General features: G+C 32.1%; 1 protein-coding gene and 1 long non-coding RNA gene across 2 annotated transcripts in view; one reads left to right on the top strand and one right to left on the bottom strand.

Moving 5' to 3' along the window:
* The first annotated feature begins 1,789 nt into the window (after positions 1-1,789).
* Positions 1,790-13,661, top strand: LOC136271294 (adhesion G protein-coupled receptor L3-like). Its single transcript, XM_066071004.1, has 23 exons — positions 1,790-2,141; positions 2,315-2,401; positions 2,710-2,804; positions 5,650-5,862; positions 5,980-6,069; positions 6,207-6,306; positions 7,179-7,298; positions 7,489-7,558; positions 7,963-8,056; positions 8,162-8,220; positions 8,446-8,566; positions 8,833-8,939; positions 9,171-9,273; positions 9,426-9,576; positions 9,771-9,840; positions 10,076-10,136; positions 10,449-10,534; positions 10,757-10,883; positions 11,196-11,237; positions 12,103-12,183; positions 12,326-12,374; positions 12,707-12,756; positions 12,960-13,661. The coding sequence occupies exons 1-23, from the start codon at positions 1,982-1,984 to the stop codon at positions 12,984-12,986; spliced, it is 2,163 nt and encodes a 720-aa protein (XP_065927076.1). The 5' UTR covers positions 1,790-1,981; the 3' UTR covers positions 12,987-13,661.
* The window catches only part of LOC136271296 (uncharacterized), a 29,102-nt gene continuing 24,036 nt past the window's right edge, over positions 10,428-15,493 (bottom strand). The window contains exon 3 of the long non-coding RNA XR_010709212.1: positions 10,428-10,517. This is a non-coding gene — a long non-coding RNA (uncharacterized lncRNA). The remainder of the gene's footprint in view (positions 10,518-15,493) is intronic.

Genomic DNA, 15,493 nt, shown 5'->3' with positions numbered 1-15,493 from the left:
AACTTTTTTATTAAAAAAGGGGCATGGTCTCGATATTGGTCAAATTTCTTTTTTGTGTTTAAATTATTTAAAATGCGTTAGGAATGCATTTCTAATGATCAAATAAAATTTGAGCGTCAGTCGTAAGGTTATAAGCAATTACTGGGCTCAGAATTCTTTGTCATGTAAATAAGGTTCGTGCCCTGTTTTTGTTTACATAGGTTTAATATACCAGTACAAAAATATGTTTCAAGCTGATTCGTCTATCTTCTTATTCATTTTAAGCATAAATAAACAAACCTTAAGTTTGTTTACATAGCAAAGAATTGAAAGCTATGTAATTTGCTTAAAACTCAACAAATGACACTCAAATTTTGGATGCCTATCAAAATTTCCTTACAAAAGCATTGTAAACATTAAGATCAGATATATAATTTCTACCAAAATCGTGAATATGCCCCTTTAAAGACTCTATTGATCTTCCTCAAAAGAAAAGCTCTGTATGAAAATATAGAGAAATAACCATATTTAAAGGGTTTATTGTATGGACCTTTTCAATTAATAGTTTATAGCTAGACAAATCATAGCCTAAACTTTTAGGTAGATCTGATGAATTTTTTTAATCATCTAACCTCTTTAAAGCTCCTTCACAATTAGCGCACTGGCTGAAGCGACAGAATATTTATGCGACCAAAAAAAATAGATATGTTTCCTAAACTGTTGCCAAAATAATCGCATACGTAAAAGCACTCGGACAAAACTCGCACAATTCAGAAAGAGCGTGATGCAATGTAGCTGCAGGTCTGTAGCTCCCGGTCTGGAAAAAATCGGATGGACGACCTGGGACTGGGAGCTACAGACCTGCAGCTAGATGCAAAGCAAATGCATTGAATCTCGCGATGTGTTTTGCGTCTATATGCAACTGTTGTACAATGATAGCGAGTGTTGTAAGATAATGCGATCGGATCGCTTGAATGGCCAAATTGTCTGAAGACGGAACGTGCCCCACGAGATAGGACGCAGTAAAATTTGTTGAATGCAAGAAAAGATACCACCCAAGAAGGTGACAAAAGCAACAGCCAAAAGCGAAACTATCACAAGACGAAAATAACCATGTATCCAGTAAATACTAGTGGCAAAGCATGGACACTGACACCGATAAATATTGCAATGATAGTAAAACGTTAAAAGATTACATGAGACACCTTTAGCAACTGCCTCATGGTCGCAAACAGACGCATTAACACCTGCAATTTATTTTAAGATCTTTAAAAATCGTGCATCGCTTTCGCGAGTACACAGAACGTTGTAAAACGTCGTTCTAATGTTCGTGCGTTGCATTGCAATAATTTTGATCGCATTTGGTCGCGTCTGAATAGTCAGCATGTCCACTATTTTTAGGAGACTTGAAGCGACCATAAAAGTGCCCGTGCGCCAATTGTGAAAGGGGCTTAAGCAAAACGTGATGGATGCAAAAACTTAAAAAATACAATATTATTGTAGCTGTAAGAACTATGACTATATCTATAGATTATGATCACTATCATAACATGCAATGTCGAACTCAAAAATAATGATTAGTTAAATATTCCACATAGGTTTTATTACTTGATATTTCTGTTGTTGTTATATTGAGAGGAATAATTCACGATACACTGTATATTGTGACCATGATAAATATATTAATCAGTTCGGTTGGTACATATTGTGCATTTTGCTTTGGTCAAAAGAACACAAATTCTTACGTATGGTAGCTGTGACGTATAAAGCGGTACATTTTCATAAAAAATACTTTTTAGGAGAATATAAATGTGGTGTACTGATTAAGGAGTCTGGAGTTACTTACAAAGGACAAGCAGAGACTGATGTAACTGTTAAACAAAAACCTGTCCTTGTGATCGAACCCATTCGCTCTTCAGTGACGAAAGGGTCAAATGTCAGTGTTCATTGTAAAGTTGCAAATATAAAAGATGCATATCTTAAAAGTGACACAGTTATTAAAATGTGTTTTGGAAACAAGACGGAACTACAAGGCTGCCATTCAAACTCTACATATAATTCAACTTGCAACTTTGTCGTTGAGTCAAGCATGACAATAAAATGCGGATTAAGCAACTGCTCAAATAATTCCATCACGTCTACCATAACTGCAGTGAGGAAAGGTATAGTCCTATCTATCTATCTATCTATCTATCTATCTATCTATCTATCTATCTATCTATCTATCTATCTATCTATCTATCTATCTATCTTCATGTATCGATTTAGTTAATCTTTTATCAATCTAATTAATTTTCATTCCTTCCTTATTTATGCAATTAATCTTTAAATACAGGTGACAAACTTTGTGAACCTGACAATCAATGGCCCTCAACACAACAAGGACAAGACGCTAGAATCCCCTGTCCGGAGGGATACTCGGGTAGTGATAATATTTCATTTTTAAATTAAAAAAAAATGAAATGAATTAGAAAATACATTTGGATTGTAAAATTTTTTTGAAATTTTGTGAAAAGAATTATTATAGATGTGTTTGGTTGTTTATTTTAATTGATTAAAATTAATAAGATTTTCAAAAATAACATCATCATCATCATCAATTTATTAGTAATAATATTTTTCTAAAATAATATTGGTTCTTAATCACTCTATTTATTTGTAATAAAATGTATACTTAGTCAAAATTGGATCAATAAGCACTTTTACATGTCGGATTTTCTGTAATTTAAGGTGAAGTTACTAGAAAATGTCTAACAAATGGAATATGGGATACAACAAACACTTCGGAAAGCTGTACACAAACTAAATTAAAAGAGATTGAAAACGTAAGATGTTGATTACATTCTATTTGACACTTTTAACTCATTCTGTATTTTTCAATGTTTTAAATGAACACGGATATTTGCGAATTCTATATACTGTAATTTCTTTATTAAACGCGAGGAATTTATATCCGCGTACAATCGCGAGATGCACCCCTCGCGGATTTTAAAACCTCGCAATAATTTGTTTGAGAGTTGATAACGATAGGAAATATGTATTAATGTTCTGAGATCGCGATTTTATATTCTTGCATAATATAGGGAATTTACAGTAGCATGTTAGCTGAAAAAATACATACTTTAAGGCAAAGATGCGAGAGTGCGAAGTTGAGAAGGCGAAACAACAAAAGTGCGAAGATGCGACGGCGACTGTGCGATGGTTTGAAAACGGAAGATCGATACTAGTGCTTGGTGTTTCGCCTTCGCAACTTTGAACTTTTGTCTTCGCCTTTTTTTATTGCCTTCAACAAGTTTCGGTTGATTACATTAATTAGATGCAGGCATCTTACTCGCTTAAGGTTTGCCGATTTATCTTAGATATCATTGCTACGAATGCGCTAGGCTTTCGCGCTTACTATCAATGTTGATCAATACTAAACCGTGTAATGTGACATACATGTCTTATCATTAAATATACCCCACCTAAAATATAATGTCCACCATAATGCACTTCTAGACCCGTCACTTACCCTCTGTCTGTGATGCTAATTTATTGCGACATTCCTTGCTCAAGCATGGATCTAGAGGGGAAAAGAGGATCGGACCCCCCCCCCCCTCGGAAAATTCGAGATTCTTTAGTTTACAACAGAAAAATGGGGAAATGCAGTCCAGACTCTATCCCCACTGGAAAATGTAACATCAATAATTTCATATTGTAAAATAACCAAAAAATATGCTTCGCCCCCAACCCCCAAATACAATTATCCCTTAGACCCCCCCCCAACCGCCCATGAAAAAATTTATTGGTCTGTGCAGGCTGTTAAAAATGAATTCTCGAAAGTTTGTCCTCTGTCTCAGATTTCATTTTATGCAACTAAACCTATCCTCAAACGATAGAGAGCTCCACAAACATAAAAAGGCTTAGACCCCCCCCCCCCCAACCGCCCATGAAAAAATTTATTGGTCTGTGCAGGCTGTTAAAAATGAATTCTCGAAAGTTCGTCCTCTGTCTCAGATTTCATTTTATGCAACTAAACCTATCCTCAAACGATAGAGAGCTCCACAAACATAAAAAGGCTTAGACCCCCCCCCCCCAACCGCCCATGAAACAATTATTGGTCTGCGCAGGCTGTTGAAAATGAATTCTCGAAAGTTCGTTCTCTGTCTCAGATGTCATTTTATGCAACTAAACCTATCCTCAAACGATAGAGAGCTCCATAAACATAAAAAGGCGAACGCGAAAGCGCGAAGGTGCGAAGGCAAAGGAGCGATAGTACATGTAGTATCGATCCTTCGCAACTAGCATTTTCGCCGTCGCATCTTCGCCCTTCGCTCCTTTGCCTTTGCGTCTTTGCACTTTCGCCGTCGAAATTAATTATGTTGCATCTTGCTTGTATAATCTCAGACATTGCCGTAAGTAAATTTACAAAAATGACAACTAGCTTCTCTGAAGAATTTGGTTGTTAAATAATATGATGCATCTGAATGTTATCATCTTGCATGTCGACAACACTTTCTTGATGTTGACACAATGTGAGGGCAGAATTCATCATACTATGGTTTAACGGCAAACACATGAGAGAGAGAGAGAGAGAGAGAGAGAGAGAGAGAGAGAGAGAGAGAGAGTCGAATTTGAGGGGTTCTTGAAAATAATTGCATATCTGCATTATACCTCAATTACATTTATGTGTTAATCACTCTAGATGTGCCAGTGAACTAGGGGGCGGATGTATGTTCATTCTAATTAACAGCCGTAAAATCAAAGGTCATGAGATTGGTCCAGAGGATGAGAAGCGGGGTGTCTGACCGCCTCCTTAAATATGCCTCTTCTTTATAAATTAAAAAAAAAATTAAATTTGTTTACATGTTTCTGTTCTTAACGATTTACCGAAATTTATAGTTACTTTCTTTAGATTTAAGGTTACCGATTCATTTGAGCTCCAAAATGTTTCAATTTTTGGACGAAATGCTTAATGCTCTCCCACTTAACATTTACTTGCTTTAAAAGATGGTTGGAGAAACTTGCTTACGTCTCTATATTTTGTTTGAATTGTTAAAAATAAATAAATATGTGTACCTGCTTACAGTTTTTAAAACGAATATTAAAAAAATAAAAAAAGTATTTAAGGGAGCACTAACAAAACAAAAAAAACTTTAAGGGTCTCCTGCACACCTGGGAAAAGTTCTGCCTACAAGCCTATTCTAAATAACCAAAAAAAACAAAACTTTTGGGGAATATATCAACTTTTCAAATTTTACCGGTGTTCATGAAAATATGAATTAATGCAGTACTCGAACTTAGGAGCTTGGGGTTGGTAAACCGAATCAACACCCACTGCGCCACAGAGATAGACACCAAATTTTTGCAGTATTAACTGTTTCACAATGCGCTAAAATCGACATGTTGTGGCGTATTGTCATCAAAAGTAGAAGTAATGGGGTGTCAAGGATCCTTTACAAGTCTAGCCTCTTTTCCGAGAGTTTATATTTGAAATGGTTACTATCATAAGTTTTAAAAAGCCAATTTGATATAGTAACATGTACTTCTCGCACCATATCGAAACCTTAGCCACACTAAGCAGTTAATTTTCAGTTTTGAAACTTAACATATTATCTCCTGAGGAGATGTCAACCATCATAATAAACTGTATTTGGAAATAAACAATCCATGATGCCTTTTATACGCCAGGTTCTACAAAATGCAACAATATTAACAGCAGATAACGTGGAGTCATCCTTATCCACTATATCAAGCATACTAGTAGTTAACAACTCTACATCTTCTTCAAATGAGAAGAAACTTGCAGACAATGACATCAAACAAAGTGTAGACCTTATATCTACCATATCTAAGAAAAACGTCACTTTCACAGATCAAGAGGCTGCCAACAAGACAACACAGGTGTGATTTTAATTATTATTTTTTTAATAAATAAATGATTTATATAATTGGCAAACATATGCTCTTAAATTATTGTTGTTAAATTAATATATTTTTTTCTTTCTGATACAAAATAAGGTTTTCATGGGAATTGTGAGTGACATACTAAACTCTACAAAAAATACTATGACATCGAAAGATACAAATAAGAAAGAGAGAGAGAAAAAGGTATATATCTTCGAACTTTACGCGTAATAATATGAGAGAAACACTATAGTTTATGACATCTCTTGCTTAAAGCTTAATTCAGATCAATTAAGCTTTTCTTTAATTTAACCTTTGATATCATGGCTTTTTGTTTACAGGTAACAAGCAAAATATTAGCATCTGTGAATAGTTTTGCGAAATCTGTGACGAGTGCTTTAAAAGTCAACCAAAATGTCACGGTGAAAAAGCACAATATGTGTAAGTTGATTTAATTTTATACACGTTAAAACTTTTATCTCTTTTAGAACTTCATTTGCTAGCTTAGTTTAAATATTTGATAAAACTGTGTAAAGCACAGGAGCGTGGGATCCGAACCCTATCCACAATAAACCCCCAGCGTGGTTTGGACTCTGGGGGGGGGGGGGGGGTAGTATCTAAAACATTCTAGTAAATAGAAATTTCTTTAAAGTAACATGCAAAAATATAATTAACCCTCTTCGAAAATGAAACGAAAATGATTTTTTAAAGTTAAAAATAAGATGGAAGTCAACAGTACATATTTTTAATTCATGTTTTTACTCATGCTTTAATCATGTGTTTTCTGTTTCCACCATTTTTTACAATGGCGGTTTTCATTTCAAAAGAAGACCCTTTGGTACCGTTCAAACTCAGCGAGATTTTGAATCAAGCAACTAAGAAAATTTTCTTTAGCATAAACGTTTTAATATTTTTGAACATCATTTTTAACTTGTATTGGTTGTTCTTGTGTGATTTGTCAGCGATGCTGAGTTTGTTGCTTGTAAATAAGTTAATTAAGTTAATTAGAGTTATCGGACTTTGAATTTAACGTAGCAACTAGATTAGTTCAAGAGGAGTTCCGAAATTAATTGCACAGACAATCGAAGCTTTGTTGACTATTTACCATACGCAATTATAATTATGCTTCATGTCAGTTTGTCAATATATATTCAATGTTCATCTATTTTTGTTTATCACACAATCTATTCCGCGAGGCAATATTAAGTTTTCTATCTGTTTAACTTTATATTCGTATTTTTTTATGAAATGTAATGCTGTATATAATTCGTTTTTTATTTTATTTTCTTTACCGCGTCCTTCCATTTGTATAGTGTTGAGTATAGAGAAGATTGACAAAAATACTGATATTAAGTTTCCCAAGGAAACAGAAGATAGCAGTCAACAGACGACCCACTTCGTGCTACCACAAGGAGCTTTTAAAAATATGAGAGGTATTCCTCACATTAAAATTATATACATATGTATTCCATTAATTGAAAAAGAAAATTATTTTTTACACATCAAAAAATTATTATTTTGTCACAGGATTTTGCCATGAATAGTTTATTTGATGGATTAAATAGTGTAAAAATCAATTTTAAATATGATTAATCAACAAATCAACAAATCAATACTTTCCAGAGACTGAAGTGGCTTTCACAGCTGTTAAATATGAAAATATTGGCTCCGAGTTCATCTCTAATAATTACACGTACGTTTATAAGAACACCATTCATGTAGCATAAGTATGCTTTAAGGTCATATTTAAATCAATATCTTTCGGAATGTCAACTACTAGTATTACTAATATTATATTCTTTTCATGAAAGTTTCATCACATGTATATTTATGTCTGTTTATCTTTCCAAGTACAACGAAAACAAGCTTAAAAGGAAAACAAAATTTTATACGTCATTTCTGGTATTTTTTTGTTTTGTTTGTTTCTTCATATGTTAATAAGAAAACAGATATTGACTGTGTTTGCGGGCCAAACATAAATTATATCAGCCCCCTTCGACTTAAGATATTAAATATTTCGTCCCTTGGCGCTAATACGATCAAAGTTGCCACCAAACCCGGTCAATATTTGTATAATATGATATTGGTGTTAAACAGAGAGGTCGGATCCAGTGTTTTGTCCCTTACTGTCAATGGGCTGGACTCACAGCATCTAGAAAAAAATATCATACTTTCGTTCCAAAGGAAAAATGTAATTTAACTATTTTATTACCCCTTTTCAACAAATCTAGTAGTCCATATTGAATTGTCTGGTAATCCTACTGTATACATATAACACATTACTGGTTTTTTCAAGGTTACCGGAAATTCGACAGAGTGTGTATTTTTGTGGGGAAATAATAGTGATACACACAGGTAACGGTTTTCGATATACATTTTATAAATTAAAATATAAATGTACAATAACAATGTTCATGCACATTTGTGATATAAAATTAACTTATAGTTATGTGTATAGAATAGATAACCAAGTAATTGAAATCCTATGAAAAATACTCTAACAAAAAAGGAAGAAAAATATTATATTTGATATTGTCTAAGGAGATACTGCTAATATGTCCTTTTTAAATTATTTAATAGCGTTTGGAATACGTCAGGATGTTCTTTAAAGAACTCTACAGATTCCCAGGTTAACTGTTCATGCGACCATCTAACCAACTTCGCCATTTTGATGAGTTATACTGACGGTCTGCATGAAGAGGTACATGTACATACAATTTTGAAAATTCTCCAGGACGTTTGAGTTGATTTGAATAATTATGTTAGAGATACATATGTATGTATATGTGAGTTATTTTATAAAAAGAACAAGGTTCATGAATTCCATTGAAAAATATTTGTTTTAAGATCTGTTCGCAGTTTGTCCCTTTTTCGACTAAAGACTGTCGACAAATGGAACAACTAATTGCAGCAGAATGAAAGATTTGTTATTTACTTAAACTAACAACATACATATTTATATTGCAGGTATCAAAGGAAGACATCAAACGACTAAAAATAATATCTGTCTTCGGATGCAGCCTCTCTATAATTGGGGCTTTTGTAACAATCGTCTTGTACATTTACTTTTGGAGGTAACGCAGGTTGTTTAATAGTTTTAATATGCAACTACAGTTGTATAGTTTTTATCCCTCTCGTATGTGTCTGGGTTACTATATATAATGGGTTAGATATTTAAAAAAAGTGGTAAGAGAATAGTGTCCACAGTGGCATTACATGTATATTCAGATTGATCGATACATATTAGTTCTGTTTTCAATTGTTCAAAAGATTTCATGTGAGGACATAACTAACTTTTTTTTCAGATACATAAAATCTCGTCGTTCTACGTTGGTCATTAATCTATGTTCTGCTCTGTGTATTGCATATCTTTTGTTCCTAACTGCTGTAGAACATTCGGAAAACAAGGTACTTATATACTCCACTCTATCTTGAAATCTCTTTACATTGAATGTTTAACTTGTCTCTTTTTGTGATCTCTTTATTTAGAAGAGGAAACATCATTAGGTTGAGGTGTTTCTCTTTTTGGAAAATCAAATTATTTTTGTTTCTATTTTTAGACAGGTTGTATAATAATTGCTGCTCTTTTGCACTACTTCTTCCTGGCTATGTTCACTACAATGCTCTGCCTAGGCATCGATCTTGCAGTTGCAGTTTTTGATGTTTTCAGCTCAAGGTCAAGGTCTGCTATTTTCCTTCTGGTTAGTTGGGGTAAGTAGTGGTTTAGAATTCTAAACAAAACTGGCTAATTTTGTTACAAGACAGTCAAATATTAGTTCAAAGATTAAAAAAAAAAAACTTATCAAAACCGCAATAATACATTTTGTAAGCAAAATGAATGGTTAATTAAAACAAAACACCTTTTAATTTTCCTTATTAACGTTTTATTGTTTTTAAAATTATAGGCTTACCGGCAGTCATTGTTGCTATTACTTTGGGAGGATCTCAGTTGGAGGGATATGGTGATGAAACATAGTAAGTCATATCGAAATTCAATATTAGGTCAAGCACTACATGTATAATCACATATGCCGGTACTAAAATGGGCAGAAGTTTAACATTTATATTTATGAATATATATTGTATTAGAAGCAATTTGTTGCATGTTCTTTGCCTATTCTTGTATACATATGAAAAATTTAACGTTTTGTTTTGTATTGTTAAATTCTTAACCGAAATAAAATATTTGGCATTTGTTTATTTTCTAAAGCTGTTGGCTACGACACACCACTTTGTTTGGGTTCATCGTCCCGGTTCTTTGTATAGTTTTGGTAAGTTTCTGGTGAGCTTTTTAAAAACCTTTGACAAGAAGTCATCGTCGCTTCTTATATGGATTGAAAAACGTTTAGTAATATATTACACTTTTAGATATTATTGGATAAGAAGGAAATATTTTTAGCAATGCCCTTCTTATCTCCACTTTCAAAATATTTAAAGTTCACCATCCTCGCTCACAAAATATCCTTTTCACAAAATATGATTACTATACTTTGATTTTTACTACATGTACTACAGGATAATTAATTTTTTTTTTCAAAAATGTACATACCATGAATTAACGTGATCTTTAATATTCTTTCTAGGTGAATTTAATAATTGTCATCTTCGTCATGCGCAGAATATATACGTCTTCTTTTATGATGAAAAAATCTCTGAAAGAAAAAACATTGTGAGTATATATATATATATATATATATATATATATATATATATATATATATATATATATATATATATATATATATATATATATATATATATATATAATTTCCAGATTTTGGAATTACATATATTGTATATCCATTTTTCTTAGAAAAATGTCATGAACATTACTATTAGATATGGAGGAAAATTTGGTTTATATGTTTCATGTTTATATTTTACTTAACAGGAGTGGACTGAAGGGAGTATGTGGGCTGCTGCCAATATTAGGCCTTACCTGGGTTTTTGGAATATTTTCCGTGAATCAGGATCTAATAATTTTCCAGTATTTGTTTGCAGTTTTCAATTCCCTTCAGGTAAATTATTCGGCAGATAATGTATTATTTTGTCAATTTTAAAAGTACCACATGATTGTAAGAACTATGCATTATTTTTAAATATTATAATGATAATTGTAACTTTTTTTTCTTATTTGCATATTGATATCAGAATTATGATAAACATATAAAACAGTGTGTCTAAAATAAAAGCCCCCCCTCCCCCCCCCCCAAAAAAAAAAAAAAACAAGTGACCATAATGACAAAGGTAAACGGAAGTGTTTAGTGTCCCGTATTTTTTCGTCATGTTAAAAAAGACGAATCAATGTATGGTTATTTTTCTATCTACAGGGTCTCTTCATCTTTCTGTTTTACGTTGCCTTGAATCCACAGGTAAAATCATTTCTATCTATTTCTAGAAAACCCATAAAAATAGAAATTATTTGCTTCTGACAAATTAAGATTAAAATACATTGTACAAATTGTTTATGAAAAACACCATAATGCAGTGAAACTCGTGTCGAGCAAACACGAACATACCGAATCTCATATAAAGGAAAATTTTGTGAAGTGTCTAGTCTTGGTTACTCGGTTATAAGGAATATACGGATTTTTGCGAACTGATTTTTAGCCCCGGAAAGGTGACAAATAACAAAATTGACTTCTTTTACGGTGCATTCTTTTATAGTTTTAAAACATAGCAATGACAATTGACAAAATCTGTTGAATGATTCCCCCTTATAATCCGTATATTCACCACCCTATTATATATCTTTTAGAGGAAGTATTTAAGTGTATGCCTCAATAAGCAAAAAATGATAGTACTATTGAAGGAAACATGTATATATAAAGAATTCGTTGTGCTTATTATTACGAGTTCATTAAACGGATATATTCCAAATTAGGGATATAGCAAGCAATTCAACTGGTCATGGACCCTAGGACATCGCTCGAACCGAGTGAATGAATTAATGTGATATTCCTCTAGATAACTTGATTTATAATCATTTATATATCATTTTATATATCATTTTTTGTGACAGATCACTGCATTTTATATTTAAGACAGGAACTTAGTATCTTGTCATTTATATATTGGAGTATGCATTTAAAAACTCTATGCACTGTAAACTATTTTATACATTTTATGGAAATGAAATATGAAATTCTTAACACTGCTACTTTGAATTACTGAATTACAAAGAAAAATTCAGAATTTTCTGATGATTGTTAATTACATGGCATTACTTGTTTGTAGATGCGAGAAGCAGTTGCGAGAAAGATTAAAATATACGATTCAAAATCATCAATTTCAAAGACCTCAAAGACAACAAAATTTGTAAGAAAAGACATTTAGTTGAAATCTAAAATGAAATAAGTTTTTTTGAAATACATGTTATTTTTTCAATATTACTTAATTGTGATTTGAAAAAAATCATAAATGAAAAAAATAAAGCTCCACTTCATTAAAATTTCTAAAGGTGTCGACTTCTTATTCAGAAGAGGAACAAAACTTTGAAGAGCGTGAAGGTACAGTTAATGGAACAAGACAATTACAATTGTACTTAAGAAACTACTTATAATTGTCTGCTCTGTTCAAAGTGTCAATTTCAAACTAAAGAACAATCTGACTTATTTGTACAAGGGAAAATGATTTAAACATTTATTGTTACTGCGGTATTTAAACCAATGTTTATTGAATCAATATATATGAAAATATGAAAAATATAAATTATATGCAACAAGTTTTCATTAGAATATTTTGATGTCTGAACTGATACAATTCATGGCCATTTACGACAGGTTGATAACATTAATACATGTATGTTGAAATAGCACAATAATCATTTACTTCTGTATAGATGGCACAGCGGCATCAAATATGTTCATCATTCCGCGCTGTAGTGTACAAGTGAGTATAAATGATTAGTGATAAATTTCATTAATTTTTATCAATAATACATATAAGAGTATTCGGTATTAATTTTCATATGCAATGTATTAGATGAATACACACTTTTATCAAAGACAATATTATTTCAATGTTCAGTATATTAAGTATTTGCTTGAACACGCAATGACAATATACGTCCTATTCTATTTATATCATTGTAGAACAAACTGTTCAATAAGAGACAGTAAACATCTAGATTGCCGTACTCCGTTATGCTACAGCACAGCTGTTCAATGAAGGATCCATGAGGAAAGGATTTGTGATATGATTAACTAGCATAATACTAATCCTGTCAGATGTAATAAGATAATCATTTCGTTTTTTTTTACTTATTTCGTACAGTATTTGTAGCATCGATAAGAAACGCAAGGGAGTAAATAAATTTCTCTCATTTGTTTGCAATGTTTATTCCAATTGAAAACTCAATTTTTTTTTTAAAATGTTTTAATTATGCGTATTTTGTGTATCATTTTTTTTATTACTGTATATTTAAATCTTGTAATTATAATCTTTGACCCAAATGCATAATAATTTTATCTGATGTCAATTTAGATATTTTATAACAAATCAATATGTAATAAATAATTTATTACAAGACAAAATTAAGACCTAATGATTGTCCTATTCTCTGTTTGGAATCTTAAGTGTTTTAATTTTTTGTGTCTCTATATTTCGGTAATTAAATTGAAAAGCTGATCGTTTATATTATTCATATTCAGTTTCGTATGATTGAAATACGATTTCTTTACTGTTGTATATTTGTAAATATTTTTATTGTAAAGTTATATAATAATATATTTGGCCGTTTCATCTCTACAAATTTTTTTGTTACAAAAATTAAACTACTGGTGTGAAAAGCAGTTTTATATTTTTGCAGTTTTCGTAATTGAACTTCATATCTAATATGATTTGTTATAATATTATTGTGGTTTATAAAACAATTTTCAAAATATACAAGTTTTTTCTGATATTTTCCCACCATTTTTAAAAAAGGACAGTTTTCTTGTACTTGGGTGTGCGTCTTAAGCTACACAAATGAGTAAGTATGTATAAAGTTATTAAATATCAGTAAATATTTTCGCCAATTTCTGACTGCTAAATGAAAAATATTTGCACGTAATGAGAAAATGTAAATTTAAAGGTTAAAAAAGCAAATATTGTATTTCTGCTAGTTAAACGTAACGAAGTTCCTAAGCATTGTAACCTCCTGAGAGCCAAGTCAAATACAACGATTAGCAACCTGTTATGTTAACATGTATTCTATTTTATTATTTTATTATACTTTTTAAACAAGCGGCCAGGGGCCATATCGCTCATCTGAGCAACAATCGTTATGGTATCAAAATTCAAATTTCTTAAAAATGAAGTACAGTAGACCTTGTTGATCCTGTGCAAAAGTTGAAAAAATCTGCCGTTTTAATTACCACTCCCTTTGTGGTCACACTCTTCTCCAGGGATTCATGGTTTGATCAAACTTTCATCGCCACAGCAGGTGTTTTCACACAAGTTTCAGCTTTTTTGGCTTAACGCTTTTTCCAGAAGATTTTCTCTATATCGTCTAATGTAAAAATTTGACCCCCCTCCCATTGTGGCCCAACCATTCCTCATGAATCATAATTTGAACAAACTTGAATCTACTAGACCGGATGATGCTTCAACACAGACTTTAGTTTTTGCGAAGTAGATTTTTCAAGATTTTCTTGACATATTCTTATGTAAAACAGACTTTACCCCCCCCCCCCCGTTGTGGCCCCACCCTACCCTGGGGATAATGAATTGAACAAACGTTTAACTACATTTACCCGAGGTTGCTTCTACTAAAGCTTTTCTGGCAAAATGGTTTTTGAGAAAAAGATTTTTTAACATTTTCTCAATACTTTTTATGATTGTGGCCCCACCATTTGAGCAAATTGAATATACATTACATAAAAATGCATTCTAGGGAGGAATTCTAATGATAATCTTTATTTACTCCTATGTAAATCTTGACCCCACCCCATTTTGCCCCCACCCCCCCCCTGGGGTCGTGACTTGAACAAATTTGAATCTACATTACCTAAAGGATGCCTCCATACAAGTTCAAACTTTTCTTGCCAAATGGTTTGTGGGATGAAGATTTTTGAAAAATATATTTTAATAATTTTAAATTATCTGCCCTTTGTAATTCATTTTACCAAACTTGAATCCTTTTCACCCAACAATGCTTTATGCCAAGTTAAAATTGGCCTAGTGGTTCTGGAGAAGAAGTTGAAATTGTGAAACGTTTACACACGGACAGACAAACAGACAGACGCTGGACAAAAAGTGATCAGAAAAGCTCACTTGAGCTTCCAGTATTGCTTTTCGTATTGTTGATTTAGAAAACAAATTTGATCATTTAAATAGTAAAACAATAAAATGCTTTCTTTGGCGATTAATGCGGGATATGAAGGTGGCGACCCTGCAAAAAAATAATAATACATAACCCGCAGGCTATGTTAGTATTTTGCAATTATCATAGCGTTCATTATCCGCTTAAATCGTCAAAGTAAGCAGTGTATTGTTTATATTTACATCTTTATTAAACAAATTCTTAATTTGATTGTAAAAGTAAAGTAAGTGAAATTAACTAAATACTATTAATGCACATCAGTTAGTTAGCTAAAAGAAACAACAAAATCGATTCCTATGATAATTTGAGTCTGGTGTCATCATT

The sequence above is a fragment of the Magallana gigas genome, chromosome 9 (genome assembly GCF_963853765.1).
Source record: "Magallana gigas chromosome 9, xbMagGiga1.1, whole genome shotgun sequence".
NCBI classification, from domain to species: domain Eukaryota; kingdom Metazoa; phylum Mollusca; class Bivalvia; order Ostreida; family Ostreidae; genus Magallana; species Magallana gigas.
Note: the sequence above shows the minus strand (reverse complement) of the source record. Positions and strands in the feature narration are given on the sequence as shown.